The 18132-nt window shown below is 40.0% G+C and overlaps 1 protein-coding gene and 1 pseudogene across 3 annotated transcripts in view; one reads left to right on the forward strand and one right to left on the reverse strand.

Annotated features, from left to right (window-relative positions):
* The window catches only part of LOC101568993, a 6908-nt pseudogene extending 4149 nt beyond the window's left edge, over positions 1 to 2759 (reverse strand).
* Positions 1 to 18132, forward strand: part of Psma8 (proteasome subunit alpha 8) — a 71503-nt gene that overhangs the window by 13021 nt on the left and 40350 nt on the right. Inside the window, exons 1-4 of one of the 3 annotated variants that reach the window (XM_023713913.1) lie at positions 392 to 509; positions 6847 to 6973; positions 8943 to 9067; positions 13554 to 13676. In XM_023713913.1, the coding sequence (XP_023569681.1) occupies positions 6961 to 6973; positions 8943 to 9067; positions 13554 to 13676 (261 nt within the window). In that variant the 5' untranslated portion in view covers positions 392 to 509; positions 6847 to 6960. Of the gene's footprint in view, positions 1 to 391; positions 510 to 2757; positions 2860 to 6846; positions 6974 to 8942; positions 9068 to 13553; positions 13677 to 18132 lie in introns of those variants that run through there. The other 2 variants (XM_004623695.3, XM_023713921.1) reach the window with 2 other exon arrangements.

Below are 18132 nucleotides of genomic sequence, written 5' to 3' on the forward strand. Positions count from 1 at the left end.
TTTTTGTGGTACTGGGGATTGAACTCAGGACCTTGCGCTTGCCAGGCAAGCACTTATTTTACTGAGCTATCTCCCCAGCCCCAAAACACTAATTTTTGATTGAATTTTTTTCTTTACAAAGAGATACAAATCTTGGGCCGGGGAGGCAATCTAAGCACCTGCCTGGCAAGAGCAAGAACCAGGTTTCGACCCCCGGTACCACAAGCCATGCGGCCCCATGCCAGGTGGGCCACAGAGACCCAGCATGGTGGTGCACGCCTGTAATCCCAGTGCTGGGGAGGCTGAGCTAGGAGGGTCACTGTGAGTCCCAGGTGCCTAGCAAGCCCTGTGCCAAATAAAGTATTTTTAAGAGATAAAAATTTGTTATGTTTTTTTTTTCTTGCACTTGCAGGCTCATTTTGATTGTCTTCATATGTCTGCCTAAGTATTTACATCTGTTAACTAGAGGTTTGTCAAGTACAAAAGGTGTTTCATGAGATAAAGGGCTGGTTCACTGGAACCTCAAAGAGGTAGGTGTTTGCTTTTTTATTTTTTAATCTTTATTTATTTGGTACAGGGTCTCATTACTCAGCTCAGACTCATAATGATCCTCCTGTTTTCAGCCTCCCCAGCGCTGAGATTACAGGCATGCACCACCATGCCAGGTTTTGATGACCTACAAGGCATGCCCCGGGGCGGGGCAGCACAGCATGTGGTCCAGGATTGAACTCAGGTCCTTGTGCTTGCCCAGCAGGGACTTAGACTACTGAGCTATCTCTCAAGCCCGACATTTGCTCTTTTTTTTCAAGCTAACTGTGTTATTCTGAAGGCAACCAAAGTGCTTTATATGTAGTTCCCCCTTTCTCACTCTGAATAGTAAGATGGATATTCAAATTTAAAAATAATGTAATTAAGAATTTACTGATTATTTAATGAGATTCTGAAATGAAATGTTTTTCAATGAGTGCTCAGTGATTAAGAATAAAATATGTATTTTTATAAGGTTAGTGCTAATGCCTTGATTCGTGTTAAGGCTCCAGTAGCTTTATGCACCTTTCCTTTTGCATTGTCAGAAATACTCATGCAGCAAGAATTGATATTATGTTGCTATTATTAGTATAGTTTTGTTATTATGAGACTCTTGACTGTTTTGAGGATACCTCCAAAAATTTGCAGACTACATTCTGCCACCAAAGAATAGAGACTACAGTTTTTTGGAGGTTTTTTTTTTGTTTTTGTTTTTGTTTTTTTTTGCCAACTGGGGATTGAACTCAGGACCCTGCGCTTGCCAGGCAAGCACTTATTCTATTGAGCTATCTCCCCAGCCTCCAATCTTGTATTAACATGATTCAAAACTTGATGTCAGTTTAAACAGTAATTATTCTCATTTTATAGGTAAAGAACCTGAATTCTAGGGAATGAAATGTATTGACTCCAAACCAAAAAGTTGTTAGGTTGTATTTTCAATGTAAAGCCTGAATATGCTAGTCCTGATCAATATTTTTGAAATATGTTATAATACAATGTAAGTTACACACCTTTTGAAGCTCTAAACATCCTCGATACCAACATCAACTTTCCAGTTTTTGTAGTGTACTGTAATTATGTAAGAGACGCCCAAAAGGGAAATCTAAGTTAATGGCACAAAGGAGTGTGCTACTGTCTCCTTAACTTCTTGGGAATCTATAATTATTTTAAAAATAAATATCAGAAATTTTTACATGCTGTATGATTTCAATCAGATAAATTGTTGCACAATGACAAAATTATAGAGATAAAGACAGGCTAGTGGTTGTCAGGAATGGTGGAGGTATAGAGAAATGGTTATGTTTTCTAACTAGATATTACAAGGGACCTTATGGTCACAAAACAGTTCTGTATCTTGACTGAACAGTTCTGTGGTAGTAACACCAGTCTACCCATGATAAATCTCTCTCTCTCTCTCTCTCTCTCTCTCTCTCTCTCACACACACACACACACGTCTAAAAACCTTGTGAAATCTGTAGTATCTATGTGGACTATACCAATATCAGTTTCCTGGTTTGTTATTGTACAATTAGTGTGCTAAATATTACTATTGGACCATAGGTGCAGGATACAGAGGACCTCTCTCGACTTTTAATTTTTTTTATTTATTTATTTTGGTGGAACCGGGGATTGAACTCAAGCCCTTGCTCTTGCCAGGGAAGTGCTTATTCTACTGAGCCATCTCCCCAGCCCCTCGACTATTTTTTAATTTTAATTTTTTAATCATTTACTTACTTATATATTTATTTGGTACAGGGTCTCGCTACACAGCTCATACTCCTAGTAATCCTCCTGTTTCAGCCTCACCAGCACAGGGATTACCGGTTTGCGCCACCACGTGTCCCATAGGGAAGAGGGAGGCGGACAGAGAGAAGTTGGAAACAAAATATAGAGATTTAAATATTACTCATCATTTTTTTTTCTCCAGAGGCAAAAATATTTCACTTTTTAAAAAAATTTTCATTGTTACACCCTAATCTCTCATTCATTTTAATAAAGTCAACATTGTAATGGGATACAGAACGATATGGAGGAAACAGGAAAGATGTGATGAACAGGGAAACCTGTTCAGAGGTAAACTGATAAAATCCTAAACCTGCGAGCGCAAGTGCTGCCGGGAGGCGGCTAACGGCGCGGCGTGAGGAATTCTGGGAAGCGGTCCAAGGCCCAGACGGCACGCCGGCGTCCCCGCCGGCCTCGGCTTGGAGTGCGAGTCCGGTTTGCGGCTGGCGTCGTCGCGTCCCTGGGCCATGGCTTCCCGCTACGATCGGGCAATCACTGTCTTTTCCCCCGACGGGCATCTCTTCCAGGTGGAGTACGCTCAGGAGGCGGTGAAGAAGGGGTCCACCGCGGTGAGCAGCAGCGTCCGCCGCGCCCCTGCCCCGGCCCGGGGCCCGAGCCCCCCTTGGGGCGAGACGGATCCGGCCTGCCTGCCAAAATTTCTTTTTTTTTTTTTAATAGAAGGGGTTACTGCTTCATAAATGGGTGCTGGAAGCTGTAGGGTGAAAGTTGATAGATACTGACTTCTGGCTTTTTATTTTTTGTTCGTTCTGTTTTGTCTTTAAAGTGTATTTTGTTGTTGCAGGGTCTCACTATGCTGCTCGGATTCATGGTGGTCCTCCTGCTTTCAGCCGCCCCAGCGCTGGGATTACAGGCGTGCGCCACCGCGCCCAGACTGTGGTTGGCCCAGCCCGATCTGGGTGCGGCGCTGGCGTGGCAGGTGGTGCGGGGGATCGAACCCGGTGCCCTGCGCTTGCCTAAGCGTGCTTAGCAGACGCTTTAGTCCTCTGAGCCATCGCACTGGCCCTTTCCTTTTTTTTCTTTTTCTTCGGTTTTGCAACTTCCTTTGCTTAAAGATGGCCACAGACACAAAATTGGGTGGTGTGTGTGTCGAAGCCTTGACTCTGTAAGATCATTTTATGCTGTGCCCGACAAGAAAGATTATGTAGCACAACCCACTTGAGTGTTCATGGCCCACTTCCTTAGGAAGTCACATAACTGTGGAAAAGGTGACACAGTTCTTTCATGTTGGAAACTATTTTATTTTTATTTTTCTCTTGGCGGTACCACTTATTGAACTCAGGATCTTGCGCTTGCTAGGCAGGTGCGTATGTCGCTGAGCTATATCCTTTGCTGGAAACCATTTTTTAAATTTTTATTTATTTATTTATTTTTTCAGTACTGGAGATTGAACTCAGGACCTTACACTTGCCAGACAATCGCTTATTCTTCTGAGCTATCTCTCCAGTCCCTTGGAAACCATTTTTTAACTAATAATTTTGATAAAAATTAAAATCAGCGAGACCTGCCTTGAATTATAAAGTGGTCAATGTAATGATTTGATGCTTGTTATTCAGGAAACGATTAAAAAAGTTACTCCAAACACACCTGTTAAAAAATGTCTACAATTCCCACCCCAATGTCTGTTGGCCTCTTAGAAGCCCAGAACCCAAGAATTTCTACTCTGCTGCTACTTTTTGTTTGGTTTGATTTGGTTTTGAAGCAATACTGAAAGTTTTATAAGAAATGATTCTCAACTTTTAGGCTTACATATGCACATAACTGAAAAACTTTTAAATACTCAAGGTAGTTGTAATACTACTGCCAAATTTTAACTACATCCAATAATCTGTGATTTATGAAAATTAAAAAGGACAAAGGTGCCCTAGTGACCAAAGATCTATTACCCCAAGTTTTGCAAGACCCAGCTTATGAACGCAAAACAATCTGATTTAAAAAAAAAAATACTAAATTTCATAAGCGTGCTTGTTGTGTATCCTGGAAATAGAGACAATAGCTGTGAAATACGCAGGCCATTTCTAGGTCCACAAACATCTGTATTTTTTCTGACTTCTTATACCAACTTCATAATGGCAGGAAATCCTCTCCTTGCATTATAAATCTATCAAATGAAAAGTGGCAGAAATAAAACACTGGGAAGTATCATTTTAAAAGTATTTTTCTATTTAATTGGGCCCACTAGTTTTGCTTCTGTTTTGTAAGTAATATTTTTGAATTGTAAATTGAAGAAAAGCCTGAGGTAGTGTAAACCAAAGGGGTACCATTTTGATAAAAACAAAAAGCTATATAATCCCCAGCTTGGCATGCAGCATATGGTTAGAAAATAATGCCCAAGTTTTAGAGCCTAAAATAAAGGGGGTAATGGGAGAAGGCAGGGGTATAATAAGAAACCACATTGTCTCATTTAAAATGTTTTAAGAGTGTTATACAACTGATTGATAGTTCCTTTGTAATGAGCTGTAAAAGGGTAAGAGTATAAAAATACCTACAGTGGGCATTTTTAAAGATACATTGGAAAGAGGAGACTTTGGTCTCAAGAATCTGAAATTAATTTGCATCTTTTATGGAGTTACTCATTGTGTTTCTGTGAGGGTGCTCTGACCTTTTACATAGGGTAAAGTTTATACTGGCGCTTGTAAATTACAAGAGTTGGTAAGATAATACATCCGTGAGGAGTTGATGTGATGAGGTGCAAATAGGCCAGGCTTGACCAATTTTGACCCGTATGTTGATGTGCTGTTACCTAGTGATTGGAAATGTTACATGAGCCATAATTATTGGGCTTGGGTTGTACTTTTTTTTTTTAGCAATTATCTGACAACATAAAATAGGGCCAGAAGGATGTTTTGCTTTTGGTTTGGGTTCTTTTTCTATAAATGCATGTGTTTGAATAATATTTTAGAAAGGTAATGCATTTCTTAGGGAAAAGAATAACAATGTTCTCATGAAAAAGATAAAATTTAGTATCATTACTCTTTGTTCCTCTTTAACCTCAAAATCTTCTCGGCTGTAGATTCCCTGCCTTACCAGATCTTAGCACCACAGGCTAGCCGTCCAAGTCTTTCGTGTACACTCTTCAATTAAGGTGGTTAACTGGTTTCACTAATACATGATTCTAGCCATGTAAGGGGAAGAGGGAAAAATGGCTCTCTTTCTCCTGCTTGACACCTTACTTATCCAGGTAGGTAGGTAGGTAGGTAGGTAGGTAGGTAGGTAGGTAGACAGACAGACAGACAGACAGATTTTTTTTTCAAAGCCAGGCACAAACTATGTCACTGAGCTACATCTCCATCCCTTTACGTTTAAGTCACGTTTCTTTCTTTCCTTTGTGAAATGTTTCTAATCTACTCCAGTCTATGGGTCTTTTTCTTATGATTTAAAATTCCCTAATAGAGTATTTGGTAATATTCATTATTTGGTACCATATTCTCTCTCTCTCTCTCTCTCTCTCTCTCTCTCTCTCTCTCTCTCTCTCTCTCGGATTTTAGGGAAGGGTCTATAGTGTGTTCAGGGTCTCACTACTAGATCAGACCCTAGTGATTTGCCTGTTTACAGCCTCCCAAGAGCTGGGATTACAGGCGCACACCACCACACCCAGTCTCAATTGCCATCTCAGAGTGCCCTGGGAGTGGGGCCAACACGGTAGGCCCGGGGATCGAACCCCTGGCCTCTGTGCCTACTTGGCAGACCCATTAATCTGCTGAGCTATTTGGCTGGCCCTCCATATTCTCTTTAATATTCCTCTTATCCTATCTGTATAGTAAGGTTTTCTAGGATCCAAATGGCATAATTCCTGTTTTGTACTTCTGCCACACAGACTATGGAGGAGGTGCTAGGAAAGAAGTGTTATTTTATAAATTATTATATATATTATTTAGTATTAGGGACAGCGTTTAATCCCTTTTTCCCATATGTAGAGCCTATAATTTGAAAGCTTTCATAGCTTGTGAATATACTCAGCGAGAAAAGTTATAGAGCTCATATTTGTGTATACATTTTTCCATCTCCAAAGGCTCTACTCTGAATTACACCATGTAGTTTTCTCAATAAATATTGTATATTAACCAGTTGTCATTATCGTGTATGTGGAAATAGATGTGTCACTGGAGAAAACTAAGTTCTCTAAGCTTCAGTTTATTTACTAGTGAATAGGCATTATAATATACCCATTTCATAGGGTTGATAAAAAATTGAGTGAAGTATTAATACATTTTGAACATGCTTCATGGCATCCAGTTCAAAGAAAATACTTAATAAGTTATTTGCATCGCACTCTTTCAGGTGACTCTTGCAATTAAGACACTCCTGTTGTTTCACCACTGTTGGTATTTTCCTTGCCTTTTGCATTTCTGTCCTTTGCTTAGACTCTGGGGAATGGGCTTCCAATGAGCCAGTACCTGAGTAGCTATTTTTCTAGAATTCTGCTCTTCACATTTTCATTGAATGGATGTCTAAAGAAAGCCTTTTCCTTTAGCTCATGTATTAGACAATGAGTCTGTTTTAGGTTTCAGATCATTATTCTTTTAATTATTTCACAGGTTGGAATTCGAGGTACCAATATAGTTGTGCTTGGGGTAGAAAAAAAGTCTGTCGCTAAGCTTCAAGATGAAAGAACTGTGAGGAAGATTTGTGCTCTTGATGACCACGTTTGCATGGCTTTTGCAGGTACCTATGGATGAAAATGATGGTGCTTCATGGCTAGCCCGACCCCCTCAGTTTTGCTTCTGTAACATATATAGTTATACTCCACTCTTAGTGAAAGCAGCCTATTTTCCAAAGTAAGCCACAGCGCTCTATAAACAGATTTCTGATGAACTTTGGAAATAAGCCATACACATTAAAAGATGTGTATTAGCTTACTGTACTTATAACCCTATGCAGTTATTTTCTTAAAAAAAAAATTTGTAGGGCTGGCCAAGTAGCTCAGCAGATTAACGTGCCTGCAAGCAGGTGCAGGGCCTGGGGATTTGATCCCCGGACCTGCCCTGCTGGCCCCACCCCCTGGGCAAAGGCAATTGAGACTGGGCATGGTGGCGCACTCCTGTAATCCCCGCACTTGGGAGGCTGTAAACAGGAGGATCACTATGAATCCGATCTAGTGGTGAGACCCTGAATACCCTGTACACTCTTCCCTAAAATACGAAAAAAAAATTGTGTGTCTGTCTCTGTGTATTTGTTTTGGCAGTGCTGGTGATAGAATTTAGGGTCGTGGACATGCTGAGCAAGAGCTCTACCACTGAGCTACACCCCTGCTCCTAAACTTTTATTCTGAAATAATATTCACAAAGATATGTTACTTTTTATAGAGTCACAAGAAATATATTCTTATGTTTCTTTAACTTTGAATTATATTTTCATTGTAAAGAAGAGATACTTTATGATATTTTATTATGTCATATTTTCATTTCCTTCTCTCTTATTTTGGTACCAGGATCGAACTCAGGACCTTGTGCTTGCCAGGCAGGTGCTGTGCCACTGAGCTATATCCCTGACCCTATCATGTCATATTTATAATTGAAATTTTAATCCATCAGGTAGACTTAAGTCAGTATCTTGCCATTTCTTTCTCTTCTATAACATTTGCAAAGAGAAAAAAAAATAATTTCTCTTCCAGTTGAGTATCTGATTGGAATTAGAACCCCCCAGGACTGTTATACTGATCAAAAAATAGTGGCATATTCAGACAATTTTTTAATATTTGACTAATACTCCCTTCAGGGACTAAAGTGTCCTCCAGGTTTGTAGAAATAGAATTGAAATGATGAATGGAATTGATTTTGAGAGAGTAAAATCTGATGTAAGAGATAACTATGTTTCCAAAATTTAATGAATGGATGTCTTGTCTATCTAGTTAGTCTTAAGAGAACAGGGAAGGAAGCAAATGGCCAGAGAAAAGTCATGTGCCAAGGTCCTCAATACAGATGTGTCCAGCCGCTGCTTCTGTCAAAGGATATGGTCAGTTTATTACTCTTTTGCTAGGACACCTTCTGTCTCCTTATGGAAGTGTGGAGAATGATGCACAAGATGTTCAGCAAGATCCAATGTCTGGGGCTGGAGAGATGGCTCAGTGGTCTAAAGCACCTACTTGGAACAAGCTCGGCAAAGCACAGGGACCGCGGTTCGATCCCCCAGCACCACATGCCAGCCAGCCGCGCCCCCTGGTGGGTTGAGCTGGACACACACACACACACACACAATAAATAAATGTTAAAAAAAAACTTATTAAAAAAAAGAAAATCCAATGTCTTCCTCTTCTATTTTAACATTCTTGCTTTTCCATGATGGGTCTCAGACTAAAAACTCCTGAGATGTAATGGTTTTATTAAATGAAGCTTAAATTCAGTGGATGCAAGTCTGACAATGAAGTAACACTTATTTCATAAAAAGAAAGCCAGTTCACTACTGGTGCTTAATCTGTTAGTCTTTAAAATCATTTTCTTGAAAAAATATATTATAAAGTAAGTCTTCAGAGGAAATAAATCCAGATTTAGGAGAAAAACACAATTCCTTCATAAGGAGAATGTGTTGCATGTGGAGGTGTTATAAGAAAGATTTGATGATGGCTGAAACCCTTTTAACAAGGAAAAATGTATTGTGGAAAATATATTTTCATAAAGGTTTGACTGTTTCCCAGGCCTGACTGCTGATGCTAGAGTAGTGATAAACAGAGCCCGGGTGGAGTGCCAGAGCCATAAGCTCACAGTGGAGGACTCGGTCACCGTAGAATATATAACTCGCTTCATAGCAACCTTAAAGCAGGTAAGCGATAGCCTAGCAAATTTTTTTTAAGGTTTTACCTTTACTATCATTATACATTCTATTGTAGAAATCATACAATCACTTTCAGTGTTCAGTCTGTAAGAACCACTGAATTCTTTATTTATGCATCTATTGATGTATATCTAGCCTATTTCCAAGATTTACCTATTACAAATTGTGCTTGCAGAAACACGGGCATGCATATATTGCTGTGTTATGATGCTGTTAACTCTTGGGAGGATACCAAGAAAGGGAATAGCTAGGTAAATGGAGCCTCTAATGGAGTAGGGCTACTGTGCCATGAAAGAGGGGTGAACCGGAGATGTTTTTAGCTAAATGGATGCACCTTCAGACTGTGCTTTTAAGGGAAATAAGCAAATATGTTGAAATATTGTAGTGTCCATCTTTTGTGAGATACCAAAAGCATAAGTAAGGACAAAAATGGGCAATAGATACTGGGAAGTAGGAAGAAATGTTCACATGGGAAGGTGAACAAGGAAGGGGGATGGGGAAGAGAGGGAAGGATGGGGAAAGAAAAAGAAGAGAAAAATGGGTGAGGAGCTTTTGTAAGTGGAGAGGGGAAAGGGGTTGAAGAGTGGGGAGGGGAAATAATTAAGACATATTATGTACAGATACACACTCCGTATGATGAATGTGATCAGTATGCAGGACAAATATGTACTAATTTAACAACAGAAAAAGAACCTACTGACAGGTACTTTCTAGAATTTTCTGTTGGCTGTTGGGCGGGGGCAAAACCAAAAGAAAACTAAGGAATTTCTTATTCTTTCTCACAGTTGCATCATAATTACACTCATTCAAGTAGAATGGGTTGATTTATTAGAAGTTTCAGGTTATATATAATGTAAAAATAACAAATCTTTTACAGAAATTTCTATTCTTCTAGAAATACAATAATTCTTTAAAATTTTCAAAAGAAATTAACATTATTTTATCTATAAATTTAAACACAGTTGATCAGGTTTATATATGATTTCTTCTGAATCCATGCATGGATACATGGCTGAATATTTAAATATAATGGACATTTACAGAGGTATTATGTTAAGCTCATTTTGTATGTACTTTATATATGGCAGCATCATCCTTATTCTTTTACTGCATTAGACTGTTCAGAGTTACTATCTGAAGTTGTACAGTGTCTCTAGTTTGTTTAATATTCATTTTTATTCTCTCTGCTTTCCTAATAACATTATCTTGGTCATGGCTTTCACTTTTCCTTTTTGAATGGTATTCTCAAATTAATTTTTAATAAGGGATTACAAGATTAGAGATTGTAATTGATTCTATGGCTCTAGTTACATGTAGATAACTTGCTTCCTAGAAAGATTGAATAAATTTTGCTATGCAACTAGCTATCCCTGATGAACCATCAACACTGAGTTTTCCATTTTTATTTTGCCAAGTAAGTATTATATAGTGCTATAGTAGTTTTAATTAATTAATGAGTTTTATAATTAATGAGTTTGAGTTTTTCCGCATGTTAGTTTGATATTTCTTTCTCCTAAAGTGAAATATCTTTTCACAGGCAACAAGCTTTTAAGAGTCCGCCAGTGACAGCCAGCAGTTGGCTCTCTGAGTCCTGACTTTGCTGCTTCTCAGTTGGTGCTTCAGAAAAACGCCTTAGCCTACTTTTGCTTCCATTTTCTTACATATGAAATGAACATTATAATAATGTCTATAGCTACTTGGTTGGATTGCACTATGGATGAAATAATTTACTCCATTTCAAGCATGTAAAATACTTTCTGGCATAGATTTGTGGAAAGATTTTTCATAAACTTTTCATGTTCTAGACACTACAGTTTGACTTAACATTTTTTTTTCTGTATTTTAGGAAAGGGTCTACAGGGTGTTCAGGGTCTCACTACTCGATTGGACTCATAATGATCCTCCTGTTTACAGCCTCCAAAAAGCTGGGATTACAGGCACATGCCACCATGCCGAGTCTTAATCACTGTCTCAGTGTGCCCCGGGGGTGTGGCCGCATGGCAGGGCCAGGAATTGAACCCCCAGCCCCTGTGCCTGCTTGCAGGCACTTTAATCCACTGAGCTATTTGGCCAGTCCTGACTTAACAAATTTGTTTCTATTTTAAATTTAATTCATGTTGAAAGAAAGTAAAGTATTTTTATGTTATCCTACTTTTCTGGTTGTTGTTGTTTTTTTTTTTTAGCTGATTTTCCCAGTTGTTAAAAAGGCATCCACCAAAAAAAAAAGGGGGGGGGGACAATAGTGTATATACAAAATTCTTATGGTGCTGACAGCTTTGTGGAAGCAGCCACTTAAAGAACTGAGCTAGGGCCAGGCCCCCTATTCTAGAAATATTAAAGCTATGCATATAATAGTTTTGGAAACACAGTTGTGAAGCTGCAACAGTGAGATTATCCTGAGGAGGCCTTATACTCCAAGACAGAACATTGATATCTTATATGCATCTTTTGTTCTTTTAAATCATTTCAACCCTATGCACATATTACTGTTTTTCTTTGTATATTTAGTACAGGGTCTACAGGGTCTCACTACGTAGATCAGACTTACAGTGATTTTCCTGTTTTTAGCTTCCCAAGCGTTGGGATTACAGGCACATGCTACCACGCCCAGTCTCAGCATGCCCCAGGGGTGGGGCTGGCCCGGCATGCCAGGGATCAAACCCAGCTGCTGTGCTCTGCCTAAGCAGGTGCTTTAGTCTGCTGAGCTATCTTGCTGGCCCTTTTGCATGTGTGTGTGTACTTTTTTATTTAAGAGAAGTATATTGAGGGCTGGGAAGATATATCAGTAGTCTAAGTGCCTGCCTGGCAAGCACAAGGACCTGGGTTCAATCTCTCGGACCACATGCTGTGCCAGTCCCAAAACTGGGCATGATGGTGCAAACCTGTAATCCCAGCACTGGGGAGGCTGAGACAGGAGGATCACTATGAGTCTGAGCTGTGTAGTGAGACCCTGTACCAAATAAATAAATAAAAGATTTTTGAAAAAAGACTGAGCAAGTAAAGTAAAAATATCTTTCACCAAGTCATTTTAGCTAATACCTGAAAGAGACTATTTATATACATTGCTCAAGTGTTTACATTCGAGTTTGGAAATGGCTCATAAAAATTTATATGATAAAATTGAAAAATGAAATAGATATATACATCAACAAGACCAGGAAGTAAGGTGCATCAAGCCAGAGTTACATACACCGTTGTGTGTAGCCATCGAGTTATGCACAGTTACCTGAAGTTGCCTACATATGAGTCTGTTGCTTTGTGTCAGTGCTTCCTCATTACATGACCTCAGGGAGCTCTAGTCTCAGTGTGAATTCATGCCTTGGAGTACAAGCCAGGAAGTTCTCTGACACTAAAGTAATAGCTACCATTGGCTTCCACTGGCCCATTATCTATGAGGAAAAAAGTATGCTTTTTCTTTAAGAGAACCAAATCATCCTTTTTTGGAGGACTGAAAGAAGTGTCTCACTTAGATTTTTAAGTAGCAGCAATTTAGTTGATAGTTAGCAGAATCTATTTGATAATAAAATATCAACTAAGAACACTTAACAATAATAGTAACAATTAAAGTATTCCTCAAAGCAAACCAAGCCTATGCTTCCAAAGCACATTAACTGAAATCAGTTTTGTTGAGAAGCAAAAGGGTATGGTATAGAGTTATTTACTTGTCTTAGTTACTTTTCTCTCTCACTGGGATAAAATACCCAGCACCCAATATTAAGGAAGGAAAGGTTTGATTAGCTCACAGTTTGTGGAGGGTTTGTTCCATAATCAGCTGGCTCCAAGGCAAGGTGCCACATGGCACGGTCAACAGTTCGTGGCAGTGGAAGACAGCAAAAGCAGCAAGAGCAAAAAGGGAGGGGCTGGGGAGATAGCTCAGTGGCAAGCGCAAAGTCCTGAGTTTAATTCCCTGTGCAAAAAAAAAAAAAAAGCAAAAAATGAGCATCAGAGAGCAAGCCTTTTTCCCTGCCTTACACCCCAGGGCAGGTGTAGCACTCACACCCGTGATTCCTGCATTGGACCATGAATTAGTCACAAGTTTTAAAAGCATACCCCATGACTGCATGAGGCTTTGAGGGGACATCAAGGCACATAACACTACTGTGTTAAAGAAATTACAGTCTAATTATATTACCAAATAGACACAAAACAACAGAAAAATATTTTAAAACTACATGCAAACAAATTTGTCATTTTACATATTGTATATAAGAATTTTCTAAAAATTTCAATGTGAGTTGTGGTTAGTGTAGGAAGGATTGTAATAGCATGTAAAAGAAGAATCAGGAAAGTAGATTTTTTTTTTTTTCAGAGCCAGGGATTGAACTCAGGCCCCTGTGCTTGCCAGGGAAGCACTTCTTCTACTGAGCTATCTCCCTGGCCCCAAGTAGATCCTTTTTGATACCCAGTGCTTTACTATTACAATGTGTATTTGATAAGCAGTAATGTTATCCTAAAGCTAAATTTTACTTTTCAGAAATATACCCAGAGCAATGGACGAAGACCTTTTGGCATTTCTGCCTTAATTGTAGGTTTTGATGATGGTGGTATCCCAAGATTATATCAGACAGATCCCTCGGGTACTTATCATGCTTGGAAAGTGAGTCATACATTTGTTAATGTTTTTAGAAGTTGGATTAAAGTTTTCACTGTAAATGTTTCTTTGTTTTCCAGGGATGTGACAAAATTATGTAGTAGTAAAATATTGATCATGGCACAAGTGATAAAAAGGTAGTTATGTACTTAGTGAGAGATGATGATGATTTGGAAAGTGAATACCTTGGTGCTTATTATTGCGGGATCTTTACTTTTGAAAAGATGTGACAAGCCTAAGTGTCTATAACAGGCCACACGATAGAAATGCTATCCAGTGCCTGTTCAATCTAAATTCATCCAAATTAGTTTTACATCATGTAGCTGCTTGCTTTGAGTAGAAATTGTCCTTTTGCTTTTAGTAAAAAAGACTAGATGTTGCAGACCAAAATTAGAGAAAAAGGAGGGATACAAGGAAAGCCAACATTTTGGCCCTAGCCTTCTAAGGTCAGTTAAGACTCAGGACATATGAGAACTTGTACTGTAACGTCATGTACCTCGGTAGTGCCCCAAATTTTCTGATCAAGAAGATTATGGGGCCAAAGAGGAAAGTGATCGATGACGTAGAGTGGGCCTAAGGAGAGTCACATGGGGAGAAGACACTCTCTCAGGCTTTCACAGAGAGCACATTGGCCAAGCAATGGCCGTGACTCATCCACATGGCTGCACTGATAAAGGTTCTACAATCTGAGGTACAGGATCTCAGGACAAATCCTGAGGGCATTTCACTGACCTTCTCAGACCAAAAAGCTACAACTCTTGTTGCATAGGTCCTGCTTTACCTTGGTCTTACCCATCCAGTAGAAAAGTATGAAGTCGAAATATAAGAAATAAAGCCATGCTGTTAAGTTGAGCTGTGGGGGACTCAGGTCAATAATTTCTGACATTGCCAGTTAAACAGAAGACCCAATGCTATTATAGGCTACTGGACTCTTTTAGAATATTTTGCTGAGTTTACACACCTATAATATTCAATAACGGAACTTAGAAAAAATGGGGTATACCGATGAATGTCCATTTTGTATCTGTGTATTCAAAGAGGTTGGGATAGATATATAGTTGCATTCTCTTAATGAATAGAATGATTTGTTCTAATGGTGTTTGTAAATAGGATCACGAGTCCGCATCTTGTACAGCAATTAACCACTAAGAAGAATATATGCAGTGTATTATTTGTTGAAACTGTACTTCCGATTTGATTTGAAACTGTCTCATTGCTATCTATTTATCAATAAAACTTTGAAAAAAAAAAGACTAGATGGGAACTTAAGCCCAACACGGCAATATTAGTCTAGGAGAGGCGGAGCGCTGCACACTGTGACATACACTTGTGTGTTAGAATAGAGCAGTGACGGCAAACCTATTAGAACTTACAGTGATGCCGACAGCCTGCTGGGGCATGCAGGCTATAGGTTTGCCCCACTGGTATGTAGCAGTGATCTGTATGTAATTCAGCAAGCTTTTCTTAAAGAATTATTACTCTTGTTTCAGTATTCAGCTACCTACTTTGTCTAATGGTGCACTGAAAGCCAGTATAAAGTCTAGGATTCAGAGAAAATAGTGAGTTTCTAAAAGTAAATGCTTTCTTTAAAAAAAAAAATATCAGTATGTTCTCAGTATTTAGTGATTACATGTCTCATGGGGAGTTGGTGATAACACGTCTTACTTTTCTTCCATCTTCTTCCCCTTGCCTCCCTCTCCCTTCCCGCCACCTCTCACTCTCCTTTCCACTTATAAGAGATCAATCTCCTTATTGTATTTTTGTTTAATATGTAGCCTTCAAATAAGTTCGCTGTTAAGAGTCAAATAAGTTAGCGAGGAAGTGTTGTGTGGTATTTCTGCCTGTGTTAAATAAAGATCTGATTTGAAGCCAACCTGGTGGGATAAGCCTGTCATGCTAGCACCTTGTGAGGTGAGACCACAAGAAGTTCAAGCCCAGCCTGGGAAACTTTGTAACTTACCCAGACCCAATTCCAAAATAAAAAATAAGAACTGGTAGGGTATTTTACTTAGTATAAAGGCCCTGGATTTGATCTTCAGTGCCACTACCAACAAACAAGCAGGTAAGATTTTATTTGTGCTGATCATACTTATAAAATACTATTTCATAGGGCTAGGGAGATAGCTCAGCAGTCTAAGCACTTGCCTGCCAAGTACAAGGACCCTGGTTCAATGCCCAGCAACACGTGCTGTGCTGGCTGCGAATGCTGGGTGTGCCATGCTGGCGCCAAAAACAGGCATGGTGGTGCACACCTGTAATCCCTGTGATGGAGAGGTGAGGCAGGAGGATCACTATGGATCTGAGCTGTGAGACCCTGTATCAAATAAACAATTTTTTAAAAATATTATTTTATGAACTATTTAACCAAGCCAGTTGAACAGTGGGTTATGTTCTTTTTTTTTTTTTTTTTTTTTTTTTCTGAATCAGGACAGGATCTATGGGGTCTACAGGGTCTCACTACATAGATCAGACTTGTAGTGATCCTCCTGTTTTCAGCCTCCCAAGTGCTGCGATTACAGGCGCATGCCACCATGCCCAGTCTCAATTGCCATCTGAGCATGCACAGTGGGCAGGGCCGGCACAGCATGCCAGGGATCGAGCCCTAGCCACTGAGCTCTGCCTGAGCAGGTGCTTTAGTACACTGAGCTATCAGGCCAGCCCTTGAACATTTAAGTTTTTTTGGTTTTGTTTTGTTTTTTTGGCTGGCTCAGGCTGCCTTAAGGGTTGGTCTAGCAAGGTATATGGTGCTGGGGATCGAACTACCATCTCCTGCACCTGAGTGAGTTTGCCCAAACAGGCACGCTAGACAACTGATCTAGCCTGCCAGCCCTAGTGGGTTATAATCTTACAACAAATACCAGAATGCTTTTGCTAACCATACATCTTTTAATCTACTAGAAGGTATTGATTTACCTGCTACAAGCTCAAACTTCTTTCTTGTCAGTTAGAAACCTTTCACCTGTACTAGGTCTCTTCTGCTTCTGAAATCAATGGCCTAAACAAAATTATATTCAATCATTAAATAATTTGAAACTTGCCACCCTCTGGCATCATTTGTCATGACATTATCACTGTTCATTTCAGTATCATACCACAAATTCGAAGTTTATATAATTTTTCATTTTAATTTGGTTGCTCTCTGGGGAATATTTTTATTCTGTCTAATTTAGGGAAAATTATCACAGTTTTAGAGTGTTGGCAACTTCCTTGACATTCCTGGTCTGAACTCTGCACTGCTGTTTACCTTTGGGTTACGTGGTGGGCTCGAGAGATGTGGACAGCTCCCGTGCACACATGTGCAGTTGATGTGCCCACTACAGTCATCTTATGTGTTGTGCTTTCTTCTGAGATTTTAATTGAATAATTATGGAACTAAAGATGTTTGAAACCATTTCACATTTAGTCCAAAGATTGAAAGGTTAAGTGACTTTTTGTTTTGGCTCACAGCCTTCATTAATACGAAACCTAGAATTAAAATTAAGTAAATTCTGAGCAGTTCAGGATTTGAGAGGACACGTAGACATAGCCAGCACACATCCCCTGCTCCATGAGACAAAATCCAACAACTGGAGAGCAGCTGCTCACGTGCAGCACAGTTGTGAGGCTGGGAGAACCTAGAGTGTCTGAATAGCGGAACAGGCGGGACAGAGCTCCTCAGTACCAGCCGTGCTGCAGTGTAGGGAGGGCTGTAGGTAGGGAAGAGAGGGGAGACCCGCTGAACACACCTAGCACCGGAATTGGTACCATGCAGAAGAGCAATCTGAACATACCATGGATCTGGGATTTGCACTGAAAATGGCACTGAGAAATCACTGGACTTTCTAGCATGTACATTTAGTGCTGTGACAGGGGCAATCTAAAAGCCTTGTCCAGGCTTGCTGTTTTAGGAGGCAAGGGCCCCCGGAGTTGTCTGTCTCTAAAACCTTAACACAAACATTACTACCCTGATTTGGTGACCATTTGCCTTACAGTTCATTTAAAACCACATACAAGGGATTGGACCTTACTGTCTCTTTGAGATTAGTGTCTTGGAAAATCATCTGCAGGGGCTCAGGGGCCTAGGGAGGCACATGTGACTTCGCACAGGACCTAAATGTTGGAACATCAGAGCAGCGGGTAGCAGGTTGTGCGGACGTCATCTTCCCAATGGAGACAGTTGTAATTCCATAACCTCTTCTGCTCCAGAGATAGTCATGTCTAAAGGTATCAGAAGAGTGAGTGAGAGACCTGGGGCCCATGGAATCCTGAATAGACCAGGAACGCAGGTCTGGCGAGTGAGTGAGACGATCTGGGGCCCGCGGATCCTCATTCGACCCAGAGTGCAGGCCCACCACGGAACCCTTCAGCAGAACTCCCTGCAAGAGGCTAGAGACAAGACCCACCCAGCTGATTCAGGAACAGAACATCTTGCCACAGAGGGTTCAACTCTAAGGCCTGCAGCAGAAAGAAGTGGAGCACAGCA

This window comes from Octodon degus, unplaced genomic scaffold, assembly GCF_000260255.1.
Source record: "Octodon degus isolate 3935 unplaced genomic scaffold, OctDeg1.0 scaffold00003, whole genome shotgun sequence".
Lineage (NCBI taxonomy): Eukaryota > Metazoa > Chordata > Mammalia > Rodentia > Octodontidae > Octodon > Octodon degus.